At 35.1% G+C, this 21,086-nt stretch overlaps 1 protein-coding gene across 3 annotated transcripts in view; it reads left to right on the forward strand.

Moving 5' to 3' along the window:
* LOC138691142 (protein suppressor 2 of zeste-like) overlaps positions 1–21,086 on the forward strand; it is a 319,182-nt gene that overhangs the window by 274,726 nt on the left and 23,370 nt on the right. For all 3 annotated transcript variants that reach the window (XM_069812885.1, XM_069812884.1, XM_069812886.1), the window contains 2 exons: positions 5,081–5,177; positions 18,202–18,372. In XM_069812885.1, coding sequence (XP_069668986.1) covers positions 5,081–5,177; positions 18,202–18,372 — 268 coding nt within the window. The remainder of the gene's footprint in view (positions 1–5,080; positions 5,178–18,201; positions 18,373–21,086) is intronic.

Consider the following 21,086-nt stretch of genomic DNA (forward strand, 5'->3'; position numbering starts at 1 on the left):
GTTCTCCACCTGAAGATGACTTTTTAAATAAGTCGAAAATATTTGTGGAAATATAACTTTGCAATGTAGCCTAGTACTTACAGTACTTATGGCTTTCAAGGAGCCCAGAGGTTCATTGCCGCCCTCACATAAGCCCGCCATTGGTCCCTATCCTGAGCAAGATTAATCCAGTCTCTACCATCATATCCCACCTCCCTCAAATACATTTTAATATTATTCTCCCACCTACGTCTCGGCCTCCCCAAAGGTCTTATTCCCTCCGGCCTCCCAACGAACACTCTATATGCATTTCTGGATTCGCCCATACGTGCTACATGTCCTCCCCATCTCAAACGTAATAAAACAGAAAATTAATTCTGTATTAATATAGATCGATAAGTTGTAAACTGAACCTACACAACTATAATTTAATATAAATTTCAATTTTTCTGAAATCAACTCTCAAAATGACTTTCAAACCCGTACACTGAGCTCAGGAGATCTTGCTGGTCAAGTGGTGTCTCCAGATATTGAAATCAGTCGACCAGGAAACATAATCAAGCTTTCTCTTGCGGTATGCGCCGTGGCAACATCTTGTTGAAAGAGAGGATGATTTATCCCAAGTCTTGCAATTCTTCTAAGAGTCGTTCTCGGAATATTCAACAGCAGAGACTGTCTCAGGATCGGAATTCTTGCCACGGCAGTTCTCACTCGTTCAACGTTCTCGGGAGCTCGAAAGAAACGTGTATTACTGCCACGAAATGATGAATTAATACTGCCATGAACACGAAAATTGCTAACCCATTTTAAAATCTTATACCGTTTAAGTATCCTTCATTGTCTTGGAACTCGAAACTCAGTTACAAAATTTCTTTGTCTACACAATGTTTCCGGTTAAAAAAGACGTTTGCAAGAAAATGTCCGTTTATTTACTGAAAAATATACAATTGTTCATCAAATTGCATAACATAGTAAACGAATTCGTAACAATATGATAGGTCCACTGCTGTGGAGTAACGATTAGCCTGCCTGACCGTGAAACGAATGGGTTCGGGTTTAAATCCTGGTTGGGACAAGTTACCTGGTTGATATTTTTCCGGGGTTTTTCCCTTAACCCATTAAGATCAAATGCTGGGTAACTTTCCTCGCTGGACCCTGAACTCATTTCGCCGGCATTATCACCTTCATATAGCCTGTCTGCAATATCTATATAACATTAAAAATGTGTTTCATGTGGAATTTTTTATACGACAGCATTATAAAACAAGTAATAAAGAAATAACGTATTAAATTAGTAATGATTAGTTTGATATCTGATACAGTAATGTGTCATATTATGAACGATTTTCATTAACGATAAGACTTTATAATCCTGGAGTACAAAAAAAAAAAAAAAAAGTATCTTGTGATTAACGGTAGTCTATCGAACGCTTTCTTTAAGTCTAAAAAAAATCACTTGTTACGTTCGTCTAATGTTTTTATAACCTTTTCAGTGACAGATATAATTGCATCTTGCGTACTCATCTTATTATGAAATCCAAATTGCAGATGTGATAAAATATTATTTTTCTCTAAATATTCTGAGAATAGATTTTTTTAAAAAGGTTTCAAGCAATTTTACTAATGATGGCAACGGCCTATAATTTTGTTTACATCTTTTTTTTTTGGGGGGGGGGGACAACTGGATAATACGCACGGTAGACCAACATCGGTAGTCGACGCTACTCGCTGGCTACTAGTCACCGGGCCGTACCGAGCCGTGTCAAACAAAATATAATCGAAATGACGGTAGTAAAATTCGCCACTATATTCTTAAATAATTCACTCCATTAGTCAAGTGCTATGTTTATCACAACGAAATAAAAGGGGAAAAGATGTGTTTCAGGGAATATCATTCAAATGAATGAAAGTAAATTTCCGGTTAATGTTCACCAAAGCGTTAAGTATGTAATTATGACCTCGTTGCCGTTTTATTTGTGGTTTAGAGAAAATATATCGACTTTTACAATGAATACTTTTAGCGGCCATGAAATTATTCACTGCTTTCATCATATTATTGTTTAACAATATTACTTACTTACAAATGGCTTTTAAGGAACCCGAAGGTTCATTGCCGCCCTCACATAAGCCCACCAGCGGTCCCTATCCTGTGCAAGATTAATCCAGTCTCTATCATCATACCCCACCTCCCTCAAATCCATTTTAATATTATCCTCCCATCTACGTCTCGGCCTCCCTAAAGGTCTTTTTCCCTCCGATCTCCCAACTAACACTCTATACGCATTTCTGGATTCGCCCATACGTGCTACATGCCCTGCCCATCTCAAACGTCTGGATTTAATGTTCCTAATTATGTCAGGTGAAGAATACAATGCGTGCAGTTCTGCGTTGTGTAACTTTCTCCATTCTCCTGTAACTTCATCCCGCTTAGCCCCAAATATCTTCCTAAGCACCTTATATTTAAACACCCTTAACCTATGTTCCTCGCTCAGAGTGAGAGTCCAAGTTTCACAACCATATAGAACAACCGGTAATATAACGTTTTATAAATTCTAACTTTCAGATTTTTTGACAGAAGACTAGGTGACAACAGCGTCTCAACCGAATAATAACACGCATTTCCCATATTTATTCTGCGTTTAATTTCCTCCCGAGTGTCATTTATATTTGTTACTGTTGCTCCAAGATATTTGAATTTTTCCACCTCTTCGAAGGATAAATCTCCAATTTTTATATTTCCATTTCGTACAATATTCTGGTCACGAGACATAATCATATACTTTGTCTTTTCGGGATTTACTTCCAAACCGATCGCTTTACTTGCTTCAAGTAAAATTTCCGTGTTTTCCCTAATCGTTTGTGGATTTTCTCCTAACATATTCACGTCATCCGCATAGACAAGAAGCTGATGTAACCCTCTGTGTTATCCTGAACTTTCCTAATGGCATATTCTAGAGCGAAGTTAAAAAGTAAAGGTGATAGTGCATCTCCTTGCTTTGGCCCGCAGTGAATTGGAAAAGCATCAGATAGAAACTGACCTATACGGACTCTGCTGTATGTTTCACTGAGACACATTTTAATTAATCGACTTGGTTAATAAAAACCTAAACTAATCAAACCTAACCTTCGTATAATATGCAAGACGTGTAATCGGAGCAAGAAGGGATCTTCTTGATTTGATCTGGAATGTACACATGAAAATAAATTCAAGTAATGCTACTGCATGAGAGGTCCGCGCATGCGCCAAAGCAAAACTGTTCCTGGCCCGAGACCCTCACCTAAGCCACATAATATACTCGCAATAGGCCTATTTACGCAAATACATCTTGTCGCTAACAGTGGTGCTATCTCTCAGTAATGTTCAGAACGAAGCAGGTAGAGAGAGAGAGAGAAAATTCTCTTTCTAACGACGCCACAGATCAACGTCATGTTCTTATGTTGGCGACATTGTGTATTTAGTTCAATTTGGTCGTAACCGTAACGGCACGGTTCAAAGCTGCCGTAGCAAATTCTCCAGTTTATCGTTTTTTTTTTGTCGCCAGATTTGTGAGTAGGAACTTTTTAACTCTGTTGGGAAGGTTCCTTATGACAAACATGAGTTTAAAATGTAGGCTATGTAAGAGAAGTTGATATGAAATATATTATATTCTTCAGAGGAGTAGACTGATTTCATCTTTCTCAGGTGCCACTTGCGCATTAATCTCTTGGTTATAGTATTAATTTAATTTTCTCTGAGTTAATCGTAGAAAAAAATTGAAGAAGATGAGTTTACGTGTAAAAATAAGTAATTGTAATTATTTTGACCTGAGAATGATACAGGAATTGTGTTTGCAATGACACACATTCTGTTTTTATTTGTTATTGTAGACTATGTCATTTATGCGTAACAATTTCTATAATGGATACCTTCTTCTTCTTTTTTTTACGATATTAGTGACTTCTTTTACAGTTTACAGTTTGCCAAAAATGCTTTATGGGGCGTAATAGTAATATACGTTACAAGAGCGGTATGTTGACGTTTCCATGGTCGAGGAAAAGATTGAAAAAGCGAAACGTAGTTGAGCTTTTTTAATTTCCGAGAACATGAAAACAAACATACCGCTCGTGTATCGTACATTATTTTGTGCGAAGATCGTTTATTACATACCTGAAAGACGAATTTTTAATTAGTTGCAATGAAGTCTCCATCTTGGTTTCTGTTTAATGACGACAACTTCGGAAAACCGAAATATCTTTCTTCAACATTGTTGCTATAAAATGTTTTCTGTGTTTACTATACTCCAGCAGGCCGTGATATACGTCTGTCTTCCCCCCCCCCCAGTCTATAAATGCGAACTTAAAACAAACGGTAAGGTTATGTAATCATTTATTTTTCATTTTAATATTTTAACAATATTATTTATATAACATATTGCAGTAATAACATCGGCATCTGGAATCTTGTCGATTTTTTCACGGCTTCCTTAATGTTACTTGTATCAGGAATGCAATAAGTTTCGTGGAGTAGTAGACTTTACTTAATTTTTGCAAATATTTAAAAACAATAATTAACATTGCAATTTAGGTGAAATTGCAGTGGTAAGTTTCCAATTTATAATTATTACTATGTTAAACGTCTCCAAAAATCATATGTTAAAAGCCTAAAGCAGTAAAATGAATGTCGCGCTTAAGCGGTAAGAAGAGGGAAATTGTTATGTGTGTTACGTTGGGAATACTGAATGTGGTATTTCACACTTACCGCGTATTGGTTCTGTGCGGAAAACAAGCAAATACGCACGATCTCGCACAAAAATGTTATCAGAAGTCATATCCGTTACAACGCTATCAAGTAGCCCTTCCATGTATGTAGACCTACTGTGTAGTCTATATTCTCGTATGAAATGAAATAAATTTAAGTGAGATGGAAATGGTAAGTGAAACGAGTAATGTTGATGAAATGAAATGCATACATTTGAGGACAGTTGGATAGATCTAATCAGTAGAAAAACCCGCGTCCTTGTGTCTCCGATCTTGAGTATTGCAGTGAAGCGAGTCCGCTGCCACAGTAGACTAGACTCTCATTGCCGTTGATGGTTGATAACGAACTCTTGGTGTGTTGCAGTCTGCCGCAGTTGCATCGTGCGCCATCTGGAGACCAGCAGGTTCTGTCCGATCTGCGATGTGCAGGTCCACAAGGCGAAACCTCTCCACAGCATCCGGTGAGAGGAATATTATGTCTTCAATCTTTGTCACCTTCCCGTTTATCCTTTTAAAGGTGTACTGCCCTCCATTATTAGGCCTAGTGGTTTACGGGGGCTACTCAAAGTCAGAACGCCTTGAAGTCGTTGGATATTTGGTAAAAATATGCTTTATAAATAAGAAGGGACATTATATTTACAAGCTATAAGTATTTAATGTAATATTGAAATATGCTCCATTTTGTTTTTCACTCATTAATGTAATCATTTCCAGGTTCTGTATAACGGTCAGGAAAAAGTCCGCCGACATTTTCTGGGGTGTTGACAAATTCTTCATGGCAGTCATAATAACAGTGACTAACACCAATTAGCATTTGTAGAGACAAGTTCACTATTGCAAGGAACAAATATAGGAAAATAAAATAGCATACCTCCTAGTACAATAGCTTGGATAGCTTTCATTCGTTAGGCCTATATCTCGAAATAAGCGTTACCATAGCAACCGAAATTAAACAATAAAATTGAATAACTTTAATAGCTTTCATTTCTTATATCTCGAAATAAACGTTGCCATATCAACCAAAATTAAGCAGTTGAATAACTTTAATACCTTTCGTTTCTTATATCTCGAAATAAACGTTGCCGTAGCAACCAAAATTAAGCATTTGAATAACTTTAATACCTTTCGTTTCTTATATCCCGAAATAAACGTTGCCATATCAACCAAAATTAAGCAGTTGAATAACTTTAATACCTTTCGTTTCTTATATCTCGAAATAAACGTTGCCGTAGCAACCAAAATTAAGCAGTTGAATAACTTTAATACCTTTCGTTTCTTATATCTCGAAATAAACGTTGCCGTAGCAACCAAAATTAAGCAGTTGAATAACTTAAATACCTTTCGTTTCTTATATCTCGAAATAAACGTTGCCGTAGAAACCAAAATTAAGCAGTTGAATAACTTTAATACCTTTCGTTTCTTATATTTCGAAATAAACGTTGCCGTAGCAACCAAAATTAAGCAGTTGAATAACTTTAATACCTTTCGTTTCTTATATCTCGAAATAAACGTTGCCATATCAACCAAAATTAAGCAGTTGAATAACTTTAATACCTTTCGTTTCTTATATCTCGAAATAAACGTTGCCGTAGCAACCAAAATTAAGCAGTTGAATAACTTTAATACCTTTCGTTTCTTATATCTCGAAATAAACGTTGCCGTAGCAACCAAAATTAAGCAGTTGAATAACTTAAATACCTTTCGTTTCTTATATCTCGAAATAAACGTTGCAGTAGCAACCAAAATTAAGCAGTTGAATAACTTTAATACCTTTCGTTTCTTATATCTCGAAATAAACGTTGCCGTAGCAACCAAAATTAAGCAGTTGAATAACTTTAATACCTTTCGTTTCTTATATCTCGAAATAAACGTTGCCATATCAACCAAAATTAAGCAGTTGAATAACTTTAATACCTTTCGTTTCTTATATCTCGAAATAAACGTTGCCATATCAACCAAAATTAAGCAGTTGAATAACTTTAATACCTTTCGTTTCTTATATCTCGAAATATTGCCGTAGCAACCAAAATTAAGCAATTGAATAACTTCGCTAGATTTTATTTATTACTTATCGAAATGAACCTTGCCATTCATTCACTCAAGGGCCCAAGGGCAGGTCTTTCACTGCAAACCCAACGTTCTCCAATGTTCCTTATTTTCCACCTTCCTCTTAGTGTCTTCATACGATCCATTATCTTAATGTCTATCATTCAGGCCCGAACTTTTTTCCCATTCGCCATTCCTTCCAGTTCATCCTTCAGTAGGCAGTTTCTTCTTAGCCAATGACGCAGCCAATTTTATTTCTTTTTTTGTTCCTGGTCGGTTTCAGCATTATTCTTTCTTCATCCACTCTTTCTAGCTAGCTATTAGCAACCGAAATTAAGCAATTGAATAGCTTGAATAGCTTTCATTTGTTACATCTCGAAATAATGTTGCCATAGCAATCGAAATTAAACAATTGGAAACAAACACCATGAAGTCTTTCTTTCATAAAATAAATAAGCTTTCTTTTTTACTTTGAGACGTAAAGAAAGGTCCCTAAACCATGAATAATGATCGGAAAAACCTTGCTGGATAATAGGTAAATGAATAAAAATTATCCTTTGCCTGAACAATAACAATGTATTAATATAAATTAAGAATTAAATGACTTAAGTCGTAAAAGAAGAGAAATCGTAACCAAAAACAATATAACCAAAACACTTAAATACACACACGCACACATGCGCTACAATACACGTCCCTACCATGGAATAAGAACAAGGCATTAAAATACCATTATATACACTATACCAAGCTGAAACTCTTACGTAAGTTATAGGGTAAAGTTGCCTAATTCCGTGATACCCTTAATTGCGTGATAGGTTTTTTTCACTGAATGTTACGGGATTGCGTATCTTGCTAGGAAGTTCACCGGTGCCTCAAAAATAGGCGAAAGATGCACTATTTCGAGAAAGATGTCTGGCGCTATTGTCGAACGGCAGAGCTTTGATTGACATTCTAGTTAAAAAAAAAGTATCACGGGATTAGGAGTATCACGGAATTAGGCAACTTTACCCTATCAAAAGAAACTGAATTGTTTCAGAGCGTAATGTGAAAATTATGTCACCTTCGTATTTTTGGTTTTATTTTTTATAAACCCTGTTTTTAACGAAGATTTAGCAATTTCAAAAATGGTCTGACCCCTGAATAAGTCTCTAGCTGTATGGTTTCTCGTACAAAATTAGTATAGTGCTTTTTTTTTCCTTATACAACAAATTCCTACATCGGTATCGATCTCCTGCCGAACCGACGTCCATTTACGATGCAGAGAATGATTGACGAGGAACACAGAAATGCAGGTATGAAAATGTTTGCCTTCGTATTATACATGAGAGGTGTTCCAGCTCACCTGAAATTCCAGGTTCCAAATAATAGTCTGACATGTGAACTGTGGAATGGGACTTCGACACTAATAGGGAGAAATTCTAGGATACGCTAATGTATGATATGACACGTTGTTAGAAATGACTGTGCGGCACACAGGGCTGGAAGGCGAAAGAATAAAATTGTTCTCGCAGTATTACAAGTTGTGTTTGAAATAGGAAATAGTTTCACTGTGTATGCTATAGGGTCATCCATTTGCGAAGACAAATTAAAAACGCTGTAACATGAGAATAGTTGTTTCATTTATCTATCAGTAATCTGTAAGTAGGCCTTCGGAATGTCTACAAAGTTTTTGCCTCATTACAACATTAAATTACTGTATACAAAATCTAGCAAAGTTACAAATAAGAGGTTCTATTGAAATATAAAGGGAGTCATGACCTTTCCTTTACCATACTAGTGAACTTCCACATAAACGCCGTTGGTGGCACGGAACATCTAAGCCTCAAGTCTGCAGCATTTATTTGGCAATAGAAACAAAAACATTTCTTATCCTCATCATCAATGTCTTTCTCTTGGACTCTGCCTTTCACATAACCCCACAGGAAGAAATCTAAGGGGGTTTTGTCAGGGGATCGTGGTGGCCAAAATGTTGGACCGTCGCGTCCAATTCATCTATCGGAAAATTTTAATTTGAGAAAGACCCGAACAATTAATCCTCAATGTAGTGATGCACCTTGTTGTTGGAATATTACTCAAGGTTGCACTCTGCTGACCGAGGTGCTACAAAAAAATTCCATCATAGCAGGATACATTGGGAATGTTGGTGTGTTCTCGGAAAACAAAAAAAGAAGGGTCAATGACTGCCATGCTTGAAACCGCACCAGACGTTCACTTTTGGGCTATTCCCTTGCTGTTCAATGACGACATAAGCGCACATTGTGTTTGTTGACTTCGCCGCAGGTGTGGAATGTAGTCTCCTCTGAGAAACACACACGCTGCAGGTAACATTGCCATCATTAGACCACAGAACTTCATGCAGTTATATGTTTTTATTGTTTTGGCATATTGAAAAAGTAAAATGGACTCTTTGCCGATCATGGTTCTTACGTTCGAATGAAGCCAACTTCATTTTGTATAAATGCATATTTCGAGGGTTTTCCGTTTTAAATACATATAAGATATTTTTATTTTTCATATTTAAATTCATATATTAACAACATCTTCTCTTGTTTTGCCCGATTTATTAACTAATTTCAAAATTTCTCTAAGAAAAAAGTAAGAATAATTTCCATGAAATGTAAAAATTATGTGAGAAATAAAACCAGTAATTAAAAATTATAAAACACTTTATGCTATAACATCGTCATGACTTCTGCTGTACGTAAGCATACAATGAAGACCGCTATGTACTAACTGAAGTTCTAACCTACGCTAACCAAACCCAACCTTGACTGAAGTCAAAGAGTGGTTTAGCCCATGCGGGACCGTTTGCCTGCCAAAATCCTCGACACAAATTCGTAGTAAAATTCAGGTGAACTATTATACTTTGTATTGTTTCTGTATTCATATTAGAAGAATTGGTGTGATTCATTTTGAAGAGCACGTGGATTTTCGAACTCATATTCACTACGTATTATTATTTGAAATTAGTGGTATTTGGAACCATTTAACTTTTTATATTTCCGTCACTCATATTGTCAATGGTTTTACATGAAAAATTGCCATCAATCAACAACCACTAACACTACGGGGGTTTAGAGTCATAACAGCGTATCTACAAAATTGGGCATTTTGACATATCTACATCATTACTGACTTGGGGAACCAATCTATTTAATGACAAAACAGCGGAACATCTATCTTTAACCGTTACGGAGATAGTGTGCTGCGTATCTACAAATGCACGTGATTATTTAATGTCAGAACAACGTATCTCCTTATACGTTAATTTGGCTCCATATATTACGCTACGGTGTTGAATGTCAGAACAGCGTATGTGTAGATCCGTTGTTTTGTCTCTAAATGCGTGTCACTTATTTTCAGATACGAAATCATAATACAGAGTATCTGCATCCTTATATTCACTCACTGTTGGCGTAATCCTTGAAATAAAGAATTTTAAAAATTATTGTTATCCGTAGTGCACTCCAATTCTACATATTGTCGACCTGGTTGCCGAGTTGGTATAGCGCTGGGCTTCTATGCCCAAGGTTGCGGGTTCGATCCCGGGCCAGGTCGATGGCATTTAAGTGTGCTTAAATGCGACAGGCTCATGTCAGTAGATTTACTGGCATGTAAAAGAACTCCTGCGGGACAAAATTCCGGCACATCCGGCGACGCTGATATAACCTCTGCAGTTACGAACGTCGTTAAATAAAACATAACATTTAACATTTATACATATTATCGGTACTTTCAGTCATGCAAAGATATCGTTCAATGAACTTGTGATGAGCAATCGATGTGGTTTTTTTAGAGGAATAAAAATTCTTGATCTCCTGAAAAATGAAAAATGTGTTACTGAAGAGAATTCAGATTCAGTTAACTTCCGCAATGCCTTTTCAACATTAAGGATCAATACTGAAGTCTGCAATGGTAAGATTATATACCGGTAATGTTGTTTCATTACTCGTCGCTAATATTCAATTTTAGAATTTTGATAAAATCAACAGATGTCAAGTGCGTTATAATTGCTTATAAACCATTTTACTTAAAAATTAGTCACTACGTACATACTTGAAATCAAAATTATCCCTTTATGCACATTCAGAAAATTACGGCCATATTCCATAATCTGGAAGTTCAGAATATCTACCAAAGGCAAATCAATTGCTGGACGGTCAGTTAAACAGAAAGATTGCTTAAAATGTATAAGGAAATGCAATTTCAAATTTACTCAGGCTGAGTGGCTACCAATTCATGAAGAATTTTGGAATTTAAATGACACAGATAAACAAAGGTAGATGGTGAAAAATGGTAAGTCTGTCAGGTATAGTTTCTTGCAACACTCGATTTGCCTGAATCGTTCACACATGAAATGCTGTATGTATAAAAGGAATGAACATTATATAATTTCGAGAGATCAAAGAGGTCAGCACAAACCAGCTTGCCTAAGTCAGATGTTATAATGGAAGGAATTACATTTCATATTAATGATTTTCCAAAAATAATATCACATTATGCCTGAAAATATTCAGAGAAAGAGTACTTGCCTCATTAGTTAAATCGTAGGAAAATGTTCAAACTGTACGTTGAAAAATGTGAAAATGATGGCATAACTACTGAAAAGAATAATTTTATCGAAATATATTCACAACACAGAATTTAACTTGCCCTTCCATTTGCCTAAAATGATTTGTGCGATACATGCTACAGATTTTCTCATATGAATGCCACAGGCAAAGAAATTCACTGTCAAGGTCAGGATGTTCACAATGAACAGAAATGTTCAGCGAGGGCTAGAAAAGACAACATTGATGCGGAAGCTGCAACTGGAAATCCATTTAGCTGAATTTGATCTGGAGGCTGTCTGCTACTGTCGCAAAACAGATGCTAAAGCATTATTTTATCGGCGAAGATTGCCTGTGTACAACTTAACTGTATACAATAAATTTTCTGTAGAGAAGTCACATGTTATGTGGAGTGAAAGAACAGCCAAACGTGGATCTGCAGACGTTGCTTCATGTATTTTTAATTTCCTACAAAAATGCAGATGGTAAGGAATGGAATTCCTTTTTCAAAACATGCGGTGGACAAACCAGAAATATAAAATATGTCTGTTATGTTTCTGCATGCTGTTGGGCATCTCGACATCCCTTTAATCAATGATATGTCCTTTGAGTCAGACTACAAATAGAGTACGACTCTGATCATGTCTCAGAAGAGAAAAGAAAAAAATTATTTCACATCGGGATGATTCACTATTGTCAGAATGACAAACAAAAAAACCATATAATTGAAATTCAGCATGTACCGAATTTTTCAGAACTGAGGCGCTACATGAGAAAGGACAGAAAAGTTTTCAGTGATGTAAATAATGTCAATTGGCTCAAGATGGCTTGGTTTCAGTACAAGAAAGAAGATTTAGAACACACTTATTTTAAATACAGCAACAGGACTTCTCAAGAATTTGAGTTTAGAAGAATACTAATCCGCAGAACTAAACCAAGAATGCGAGATTCTTTTACACTTCAGCCTTTGTTTTCTTCTCCAGTTCCTATTCAGAAACAAAAACTTAAAGATCTTCTGGATCTACGCAATATGAGGATTTTCCTGACCAGTATCACCACAATGCTATAAGTAATTAATAAATAATGTTACAGACGGGAAAGAAGCGAAATTTAATGATGATAATGATGATGATAATCAGCATTGTGATGCACTTGGAGAGCTATGATAAGTAGAGAAATCCGGTTAAGAAAGCCAGCTATAACGGCTAGTAGGGGGACCATCGTGCTAACCACACGATACCTCTATTCTAGTTAGATTCCACCTCTGCTTAAGCATCTGTGCTTGAGGCCAGCAGCTGGCTGGTCGGTCTGGACCCTTAAAGTGCTGTAGCGCTACGAATATTATTATTATTATTATTATTATTATTATTATTACTATTACTGAGGACTATTCCTTCTTCAATATAACAATTTTTTACTGTTGTTTCAGTGATACAGGTTTGTGTAAAAGTCATTGCACTTTGTTATGGTGAATTAAGGTATATTGCCATCAGTTGAGTATTTTAAGCATTTTGGCATATTATCCAGCACCTTGCTAATCAATATTAGAAGAAAGACTTATAAAACTGTTTGTTTCACAATAATTAGATATAATTACACAATAATATATAAATAATTCAGTGCATTATTTCTATTGTCATTAATATTAAACTCAAGTGTAACTTGCAAAAAGAACAATTTATTTAAAGTCAAAACAACGTGTCTATAACACAGACTTTTTTTTTTCTTATGTAACACTTAGCTTAAACACAAAAAAATTGTTGAGCGGATGTAAACATACTCTAATAACAACGAGTTATCACATATGTCGCACACAATAACATAGGCGGTAACAGTGATAGTGTTTCAGTTGTTGCAAAACTTCTTTTGCATTTATCTCAAAACATGAATTTTGTAGATACGTCGTTATGACTCTAAACCCCCGACTACAAAATTTACAAGAAAGCCTTTATAATTTTCATTTCATTTATTATATTCCATATGTCTTACATCAGAATTGTAGTTTTGAGGTACAGAGCAAGCAAAAAATTATGCAGAATATATGTACAGTATACATTGTTAATGCGTACTAACAACATTAAGGGTACACTGATGTGAAATTTGAAATTTCGAAACTATTCTATGTAGATCCATGAAATTTTGTACAGTTGTCCTACTCTATATAAATAGTCTCTGTACAAAGTTTCGTCTCATTTGATGCAAAAATATATGAATTATTAACAATTTTGTAATTTTAATTTGTGTAAATTTATCTTTTCAAAAATTGCTACTCCTCCCACAAATTCAAATATTTTGGCCTGAAATATTGTCTGCATACTTTTCAGACCCTCGAAGATAAAACTTACTATACAATTTTTCTATTTATTTTACTAAAAATGAAATAAAACATATTTTATGCACTAAAGTGTAAAAACAGAAAAAAAAATCAACTCGAGCATAAAGAAAAATTAATATAAAATAAAATATGAATGTTAGGGATAATCCTGATAGTAAGTTTTGTTAAGAACACATTCAAATACCTCTACAAAAAAAATCACGCATGTAGTACAAAATTTGTAGGAAGAGTAGCATTTTTAGCAATGCAAAATAAAAAAAAAATGAAAGTGGAGAAAATTGACTTCAGAGTTTGGAATGATAATAATAAACAAGAACTCTATCTTTTTAATTTTCTAGGAATTTTGAGACATATAGGCCTTGCTTATTGTATGTAGAACTTACCCCTGTATACACTACCATGCAGTGTACACCTAACCTATACTGATAAATAAAGACGACGGCTAAAAAAATCATGTAAACTTATGAAAACAAATCACTATAGACTGTAGACACTATTATAACACTAATAATAAAACTGTTAGAAACTTGCAAATATTTCTTGTATAACAAAACAAAAACCAAGCATGGAAAACACGTTGTTATGGCTGCTAGCAACAAATGAAATTTTTCTTTAGAAAAGAGTTGTGGTCTCCTTGGTAACTGAAAATCTTTCAAAGGAAACAAGCCTTTGAAGTGACATCCGTTGGATCCTATGAAGAAATATTTCGAGAAGTCAAGAAGCTACACTGGCTGAATCGGAAGTCTAATGTACACTAATGTTTGTAGAAATTGCAACACCAAGAAGGATACATGTGACTGAAATGAAATTGATACCTCAGATTAGGTACATACAATATACAAATGATTAGAATTACAGAACTGAATCTGATCTGTGACCGTGATATTTTAGTATGGTGTGAAGCCTCCATGCGCTGCAATCAGAGCTCCTAAGCGTCGTGGCATGGAATCAAAGAGGGACTGGATAATAATATATTCCTGGGGAATATCCCTTCACGCAGTTTGTATGCGAATCCACAAAGAGTCAAGAGTCGGTGCTGGAAGACCATGACGAACAAGTTGCTGACCAACCATTTCCCAGACATGTTCAATGAGCGACATGTCTGGCGAACGTGCAGGCCAGGGAAGAGGATACCCATCGTTCTTCAAAGAAGGCTTGCACAATCCTCTCCACATGTGGTTGTCCTGCTCAAATATGGCATGTGGAGTTGCCTGAAGTAGGGGCAGTACTTCAGGCTCTAAAACCTCCCTATTGTAGCGATTGCTGTTCAGATTGCCCTGAATACATAGAAGCCGAGATCGCATATTGTATCCAATGGCGCCCCAAATTATCACACTAGCGTTTCTCCGCTATGCTGCTCAACAAGGCAGGCTCTCAGATTGCGTTCACCACGGTAGGGTCTAACACGTATGCAGCCATCATTGTAGGACAAGTAGGACTAGCGGGACTTGCCCGAAAACACTACATTTTGCCACTCAGCACGCCAGTGACGGTGTTCACGTGCCCATTACAGTCTGAGACATTGGTGATTTCTGGATGATGGAAGCCGACGCAACGGCATTCGAGCCACTAGTCCAGCCCTCAAAAGACGGTGACGAACCGTTGACGCAGACAGGTCCACACCCCTTGCAGTACTCCAACGTCGACTGAATACTGTGGATGAAGCTGTACGGTTCGTCACGGCCTAGCAGACAAGATGCGGTCATTCCGTGCTGTGGTCATATTACGTGGTCCAGTATCCCCTCGTCTCTGTGTACGACCCTCTTCTATCCACTGGTTCCACACTCTCATCACTGTCATAGCAGCATACCCTGTACGAGATGAAATGTCAAGGTATGACAAACCTGCTTACCGGAGAACAATCGTTCTCCCCGAATTCATTCACGTGCTGATATTCCGCCCTTCCTCGTCGACAAGGCATACCTACACTAGCTTTCACGTTTCCGCTTCGTTTGGAAGATCTGCACTGACTGAGCAAGGCATAACACTGACCTTGCTGGTGAAACAAGAGACGTCACTATTGGGTCTATGTGTACGCCATCTCTCTGGAAAAGTAATCAGTTATTGGTGGTACAATGTTCTACACATCTCCCGAGATTGGAGTCGTCCGGGCCATTCTTTCTGGGTGTTGTCTTTTCACAAACATTAGTGTAATAAATAACATATGAAATACAGCGCAATTTCCACAATCGTCGCAGAAATCAGAGTTGAGGGCGTGGACGGGAGATTTACATCACCAGTATAGCGTGCAACCTTTTAGAAATGTGGCCCAAAACAGCTGATAGGTCGATCGTATGGCCATGAAAATTAGCAGAGGACATCTCTACACCATAAACAATTTTTTAAAGATACAGTAAAAACAAAAAATCAATATTTTTGACCGAAAATGACAAAATTTCACATCAGTGTAGCCTTAATTCAGTTACAGCATGAACAGTTCACCAGTTGAGTAGAAAGTATTAATATTGAGACATTTTGTTAATAATAGCCTAATTCTGTTCTGAACCTATAATTCAGTTATTCGTGGGCTGTGCATCGAAGACCGTAATACATAGCCTAAATAGTGGACACCTTTATTTATAACAGAGGGTGGATGTAGATCTGATTTGTTTCTTACATTAAAATTTAGTGATGTATCGATTTGTAGAGCTCGTATTTCGTTACCCTACTCACTGCTGTTAACTCCACAGCAAATATATTTAAACTTGATAGAAATATAAACAGAATACATTGGAAACCAGTTTCTAAGGCACTGCTCGCTTCCCTACAAGTACAGTCATGTTAAGAACCTAGTAGGCCAAACAAACATTGTTTTATTTTATAATTAATTTAATATTATTTTGCGTAACTTTCATTTGTAACTTAAACAGGCAAAACTTAACAATGAAAAGTAAATATGAAATACATAAATTAAGTACACTTCTATATACAGCAAAACTAGTCATTACTTCACTGACTTAAAAAATACAAAATAAGTACATAAATTAAGTACACTTCTATATAGCCTACAACAAAAGTAGTCATTATTAAACTGACTTTAAAAATACAAAATAAGTACATAAATTAAGTACACTTCTATATAGCCTACAACAAAACTAGTCATTATTAAACTGACTTTAAAAATACAAAATAAGTACATAAATTAAGTACTCTTCTATATAGCCTACAATAAAACTAGTCATTATTAAACTGACTTTAAAAATACAAAATAAGTACATAAATTAAGTACACTTCTATATAGCCTACAACAAAACTAGTCATTATTAAACTGACTTTAAAAATACAAAATAAGTACATAAATTAAGTACACTTCTATATAGCCTACAACAAAACTAGTCATTATTAAACTGACATTAAAAATACAAAATAAGTACATAAATTAAGTACACTTCTATATAGCCTACAACAAAACTAGTCATTATTAAACTGACTTTAAAAATACAAAATAAGTACATAAATTAAGTACACTTCTATATAGCCTACAACAAAACTAGTCATTATTAAACTGACTTTAAAAATACAAAATAAGTACATAAATTAAGCACACTTCTGTATACAACAAAACTAGTCATTACTTCATTGACTTTAAAAAAATACAAAATAAGTACATAAATTAAGTACACTTCTATAACAACAAAACTAATCATTACTTCACTGACTTTAAAAAAATACAAAATAAGTACATAAATTAAGTACACTTCTATATAGCCTACAACAAAACTAGTCATTATTAAACTGACTTTAAAAATACAAAATAAGTACATAAATTAAGTACACTTCTATAACAACAAAACTAGTCATTACTTCACTGACTTAAAAAAAAATACAAAATAAGTACATAAATTAAGTACACTTCTATATACAACAAATCTAGTCGTTACTTCACTGACTAAGATACAAAATAAGTACATAAATTAAGTACACTTCTATATACAAGAAATCTAGCCATTACTTCACTGACTAAAATACAAAATAAATACATAAATTACGTACACTTCTATATGCAACAAATCTAGTCATTACTTCACTGACTGAAATACAAAATAAGTACATAAATTATGTACACTTCTATATACAACAAATCTAGTCATTACTTCACTTACTGAAAAATATAAAATAAGTACATAAATTAAGTACACTTCTATATACAACAAAGCTAGTCATTACTTCACTGACTAAAAAATATAAAATAAGTACATAAATTAAGTAGGCCCTGCACTTCTATATACAACAAAACTAGTCATTACTTCTCTGACTAAAAAATATGAAATAAGTACTGTACATAAATTAAGTACACTTCTATATACAACAAATCCAGTCATTACTTCACTGACTAAAAATATAAAATAAGTACATAAATTAAGTAGGCCCTACACTTCTATATACAACAAAAGTAGTCATTACTTCAGTGGCTTTAAAAAAATACAAATACGTAGGCCTACATAAATTAAATACATTTTTATGCATAACAAAATTAAATATTGTTTGACTGACTTAAATACAAAATAAATCCCTATACAAGAACTAAGTACAGGCCTGTGCGTGTTGCAGGGCGGACCGCACGCTGCAGACGCTGGCCTACAAGCTGGTGCCCGGCCTGTACCAGGCGGAGATGCAGCGGCAGAGAGAGTTCAACGCCGGCTCCAGCAGCGAGCTTCAGTTGGACCCCAGCTTCTTCTCGCCGGAGGACAGCATCAGCCTGTCCCTCGAGTACTACGACAGGTTGGCCTCTATATTGATTATTATAATCATACAGTAGCTATAGTTGATAATGGGGGCATGCATGGAATATATTTTCCAACGAAAAATGGGATCTTTAATTGGCAAATATTTATGTTATAAAATATAGACTACCGTATAGCTAATTTCATAATGCATATTCCAAAACTTAACGAGCTTCGGAACGCCCTATCCCTGTCACGTTAAATTTTTCTTTTCTCGTTTCATATCCTGTTTTCCCAGCATGTAAAGAAACATGCATTTTTATTATATTCTAACAACGCTCTTTTAAATTTTAACACGATCTTTGTATAGTAGATTATTATTGAAATTATGGGTTGATGTAGGGGTTTCAAATCTACTTATAAAGGCGTGGTTAAAAACATGTCAAAATTTATATGGATAGGCCTATACAATACCGTTGCCGATAGAGGCTAGTAACAATCCATACTTTGAACACTGTGAGAGCCCTGTAAAATTATGAGTAATTAGTAGGGGTATGAAGAAGTTAAAAAAGTCAAGATTTATGTAGGCCTACATCGTAATTACTTATAATTTTACAGGACTCGAACTAAGGAAATAATACTCTCACTATAGCTTGTTATTATATGGGCAAGGGTCATTATATACCATTTGTGCCCTATATATAAATTTTGACATTGTTTTAAACTTATTCATACCATACTAACTTAATTATAACTTTACAAGGCTCAAATTCAGGAAATAATATTCTCACTGGTTCAAATTATGACTTGTTACTATGTGGACAAGGGTCACTCATGCTAAATTTTCACATTGTTTGAAGATCTTCACACTCATACTAGGTTAATTACAGGCACTTATAACTTTAAAAGGCTCTAAATCAGCAAATAATGCCCTCACTGGGTTTTAATTACGGCTTGTTATTATATGGGCAAGAGTCATTATGTATATCAATTTTGACATTTTTAACAACTTTTTTATACCCATACTAATTATATTTATAACTTTACAAGCGAGAGGAAGTTCGGTTTTTTTGCATCAACGTATTAAGGGAATGTTCGTGGACAAGCAAGTTGCTGCACAAAACCGGTCCTTTCTCTCGCTCAGTAAAATTGTAATGAATTCTCAAAAAGAACTATCACAATATTACCAACCTTTACCCTACATCGTATGAATTTCCAAAGGAGTATGGTAAAGGCACTTTCGTAGTTATTACGTTCAATATTTTGGTTCATAGATCTACTATGTCACATTTACTTATTCCTTATAAAATTAATATAATTAATTTTGAAGAGGTAGACATAAGAGGACATTGAAAACAAATGATTGAATCTGTGGTTGGATGGAGAACATTGGTTTTGTTGATTATGCAGAAGGCCGTGAGCATTGTTTTGGAAACAAATGAAATTGTTTGGCACATGAACTCAGAAAATAATGCTCTCATGGGGATCAAACAATGGCTTGTTACATAGGCAAGGATCATTATTATATAAATGTTGACATTTCTTGAACCACTCTTTCATAGGTAGATCCACCAAATTTATATGAGATAGTCTTTCCAATAAAATACTTCAAATTAAAAAGAGGACTGTTCACTTTATAATATTTTTTCCTTCAAAATATTGGGTATAAAGAGGCAATTTCGGTGTTAATATTGAGGACAATCAGTAAAACTCTGTCAAAAGCTTTTTCTAGGTTCTCACGCAATATATATACTTTCTAGATACCTATCTGTCGCCTTTTGTTCTCAGCAGTCCAATTGCATTTCTCATACCAAATAGTGTGTTGAATTACTTAATAGGCCTAACTGTCGAGAAACAAATTCCGTTCTCGATAAGAAGAAACGTTGTCCGAATCGTGCTCTAACAGGACAAACACTTGAATATATGCGTGGGAGGATGGAGTTAATAATTGAAGGGTTCAGAGTCATAGTGGGCCAAGCGCCATTTATTAAAAACGGAGAAACAAAGGTTTAAAGTTAAGTGAATACCATAGTTTAATGAAGATTTACATATCATTTAGTTTTAATGTGTATACTTTATATTACTTGCTATATGTTTCCATTGAATTATGGCAATAACTTAATTTTAACCCTTGTTTTCTACGGTTTTAGTAAATGGCGCTTGGCCCACTGTGGTTCTGAACTCTTCAATTGGACCTTTTAATCTGTCTTCATATTTTTCTTTTTGTAAATATAAAAAGACTGGTTTCATAACAAGTATAAATTGTTGTGATAGACCAGGATCTGAGTAATGCGATGATATTACAAGAAGTGTAAAAAAATCACTGAACATTCCGAATAGTATCATGCTGTACGAGGCAACCGTACATGAACTGTTCGAGAGTACACCTCTAGCGAATGCAGTTAAATAACTATAAGGTGATCCAAAAGAAACTATTTTTCGTTTTCTTTTACAATACAAAATCATTTGAACATATTTCCTTAAAAAATCTTTCAATCATTTTTGACACTGTGTAGTAGGACATGTGGAATCCAATATTCGAATTGAAGGGGAGGGGGATCTTGGGAATCCTCCCCTTTCTGAAATTGTTTTCCCAAATGCTACATTATTTGTTCATTCCCAACCAAAATTCCCCTCTCTAAAAATGTTATTAATATCACACCGGTAAAGCGATATTTTTACTGAAATTGCCATTCGAAAACTTACTTTTATTTGCTGTGTGGCGACCAAAACATTTTCTCCTCTAGACTGAATTTGCTATAGTGAGCTTAT

Source organism: Periplaneta americana, chromosome 16, assembly GCF_040183065.1.
Source record: "Periplaneta americana isolate PAMFEO1 chromosome 16, P.americana_PAMFEO1_priV1, whole genome shotgun sequence".
Lineage (NCBI taxonomy): Eukaryota > Metazoa > Arthropoda > Insecta > Blattodea > Blattidae > Periplaneta > Periplaneta americana.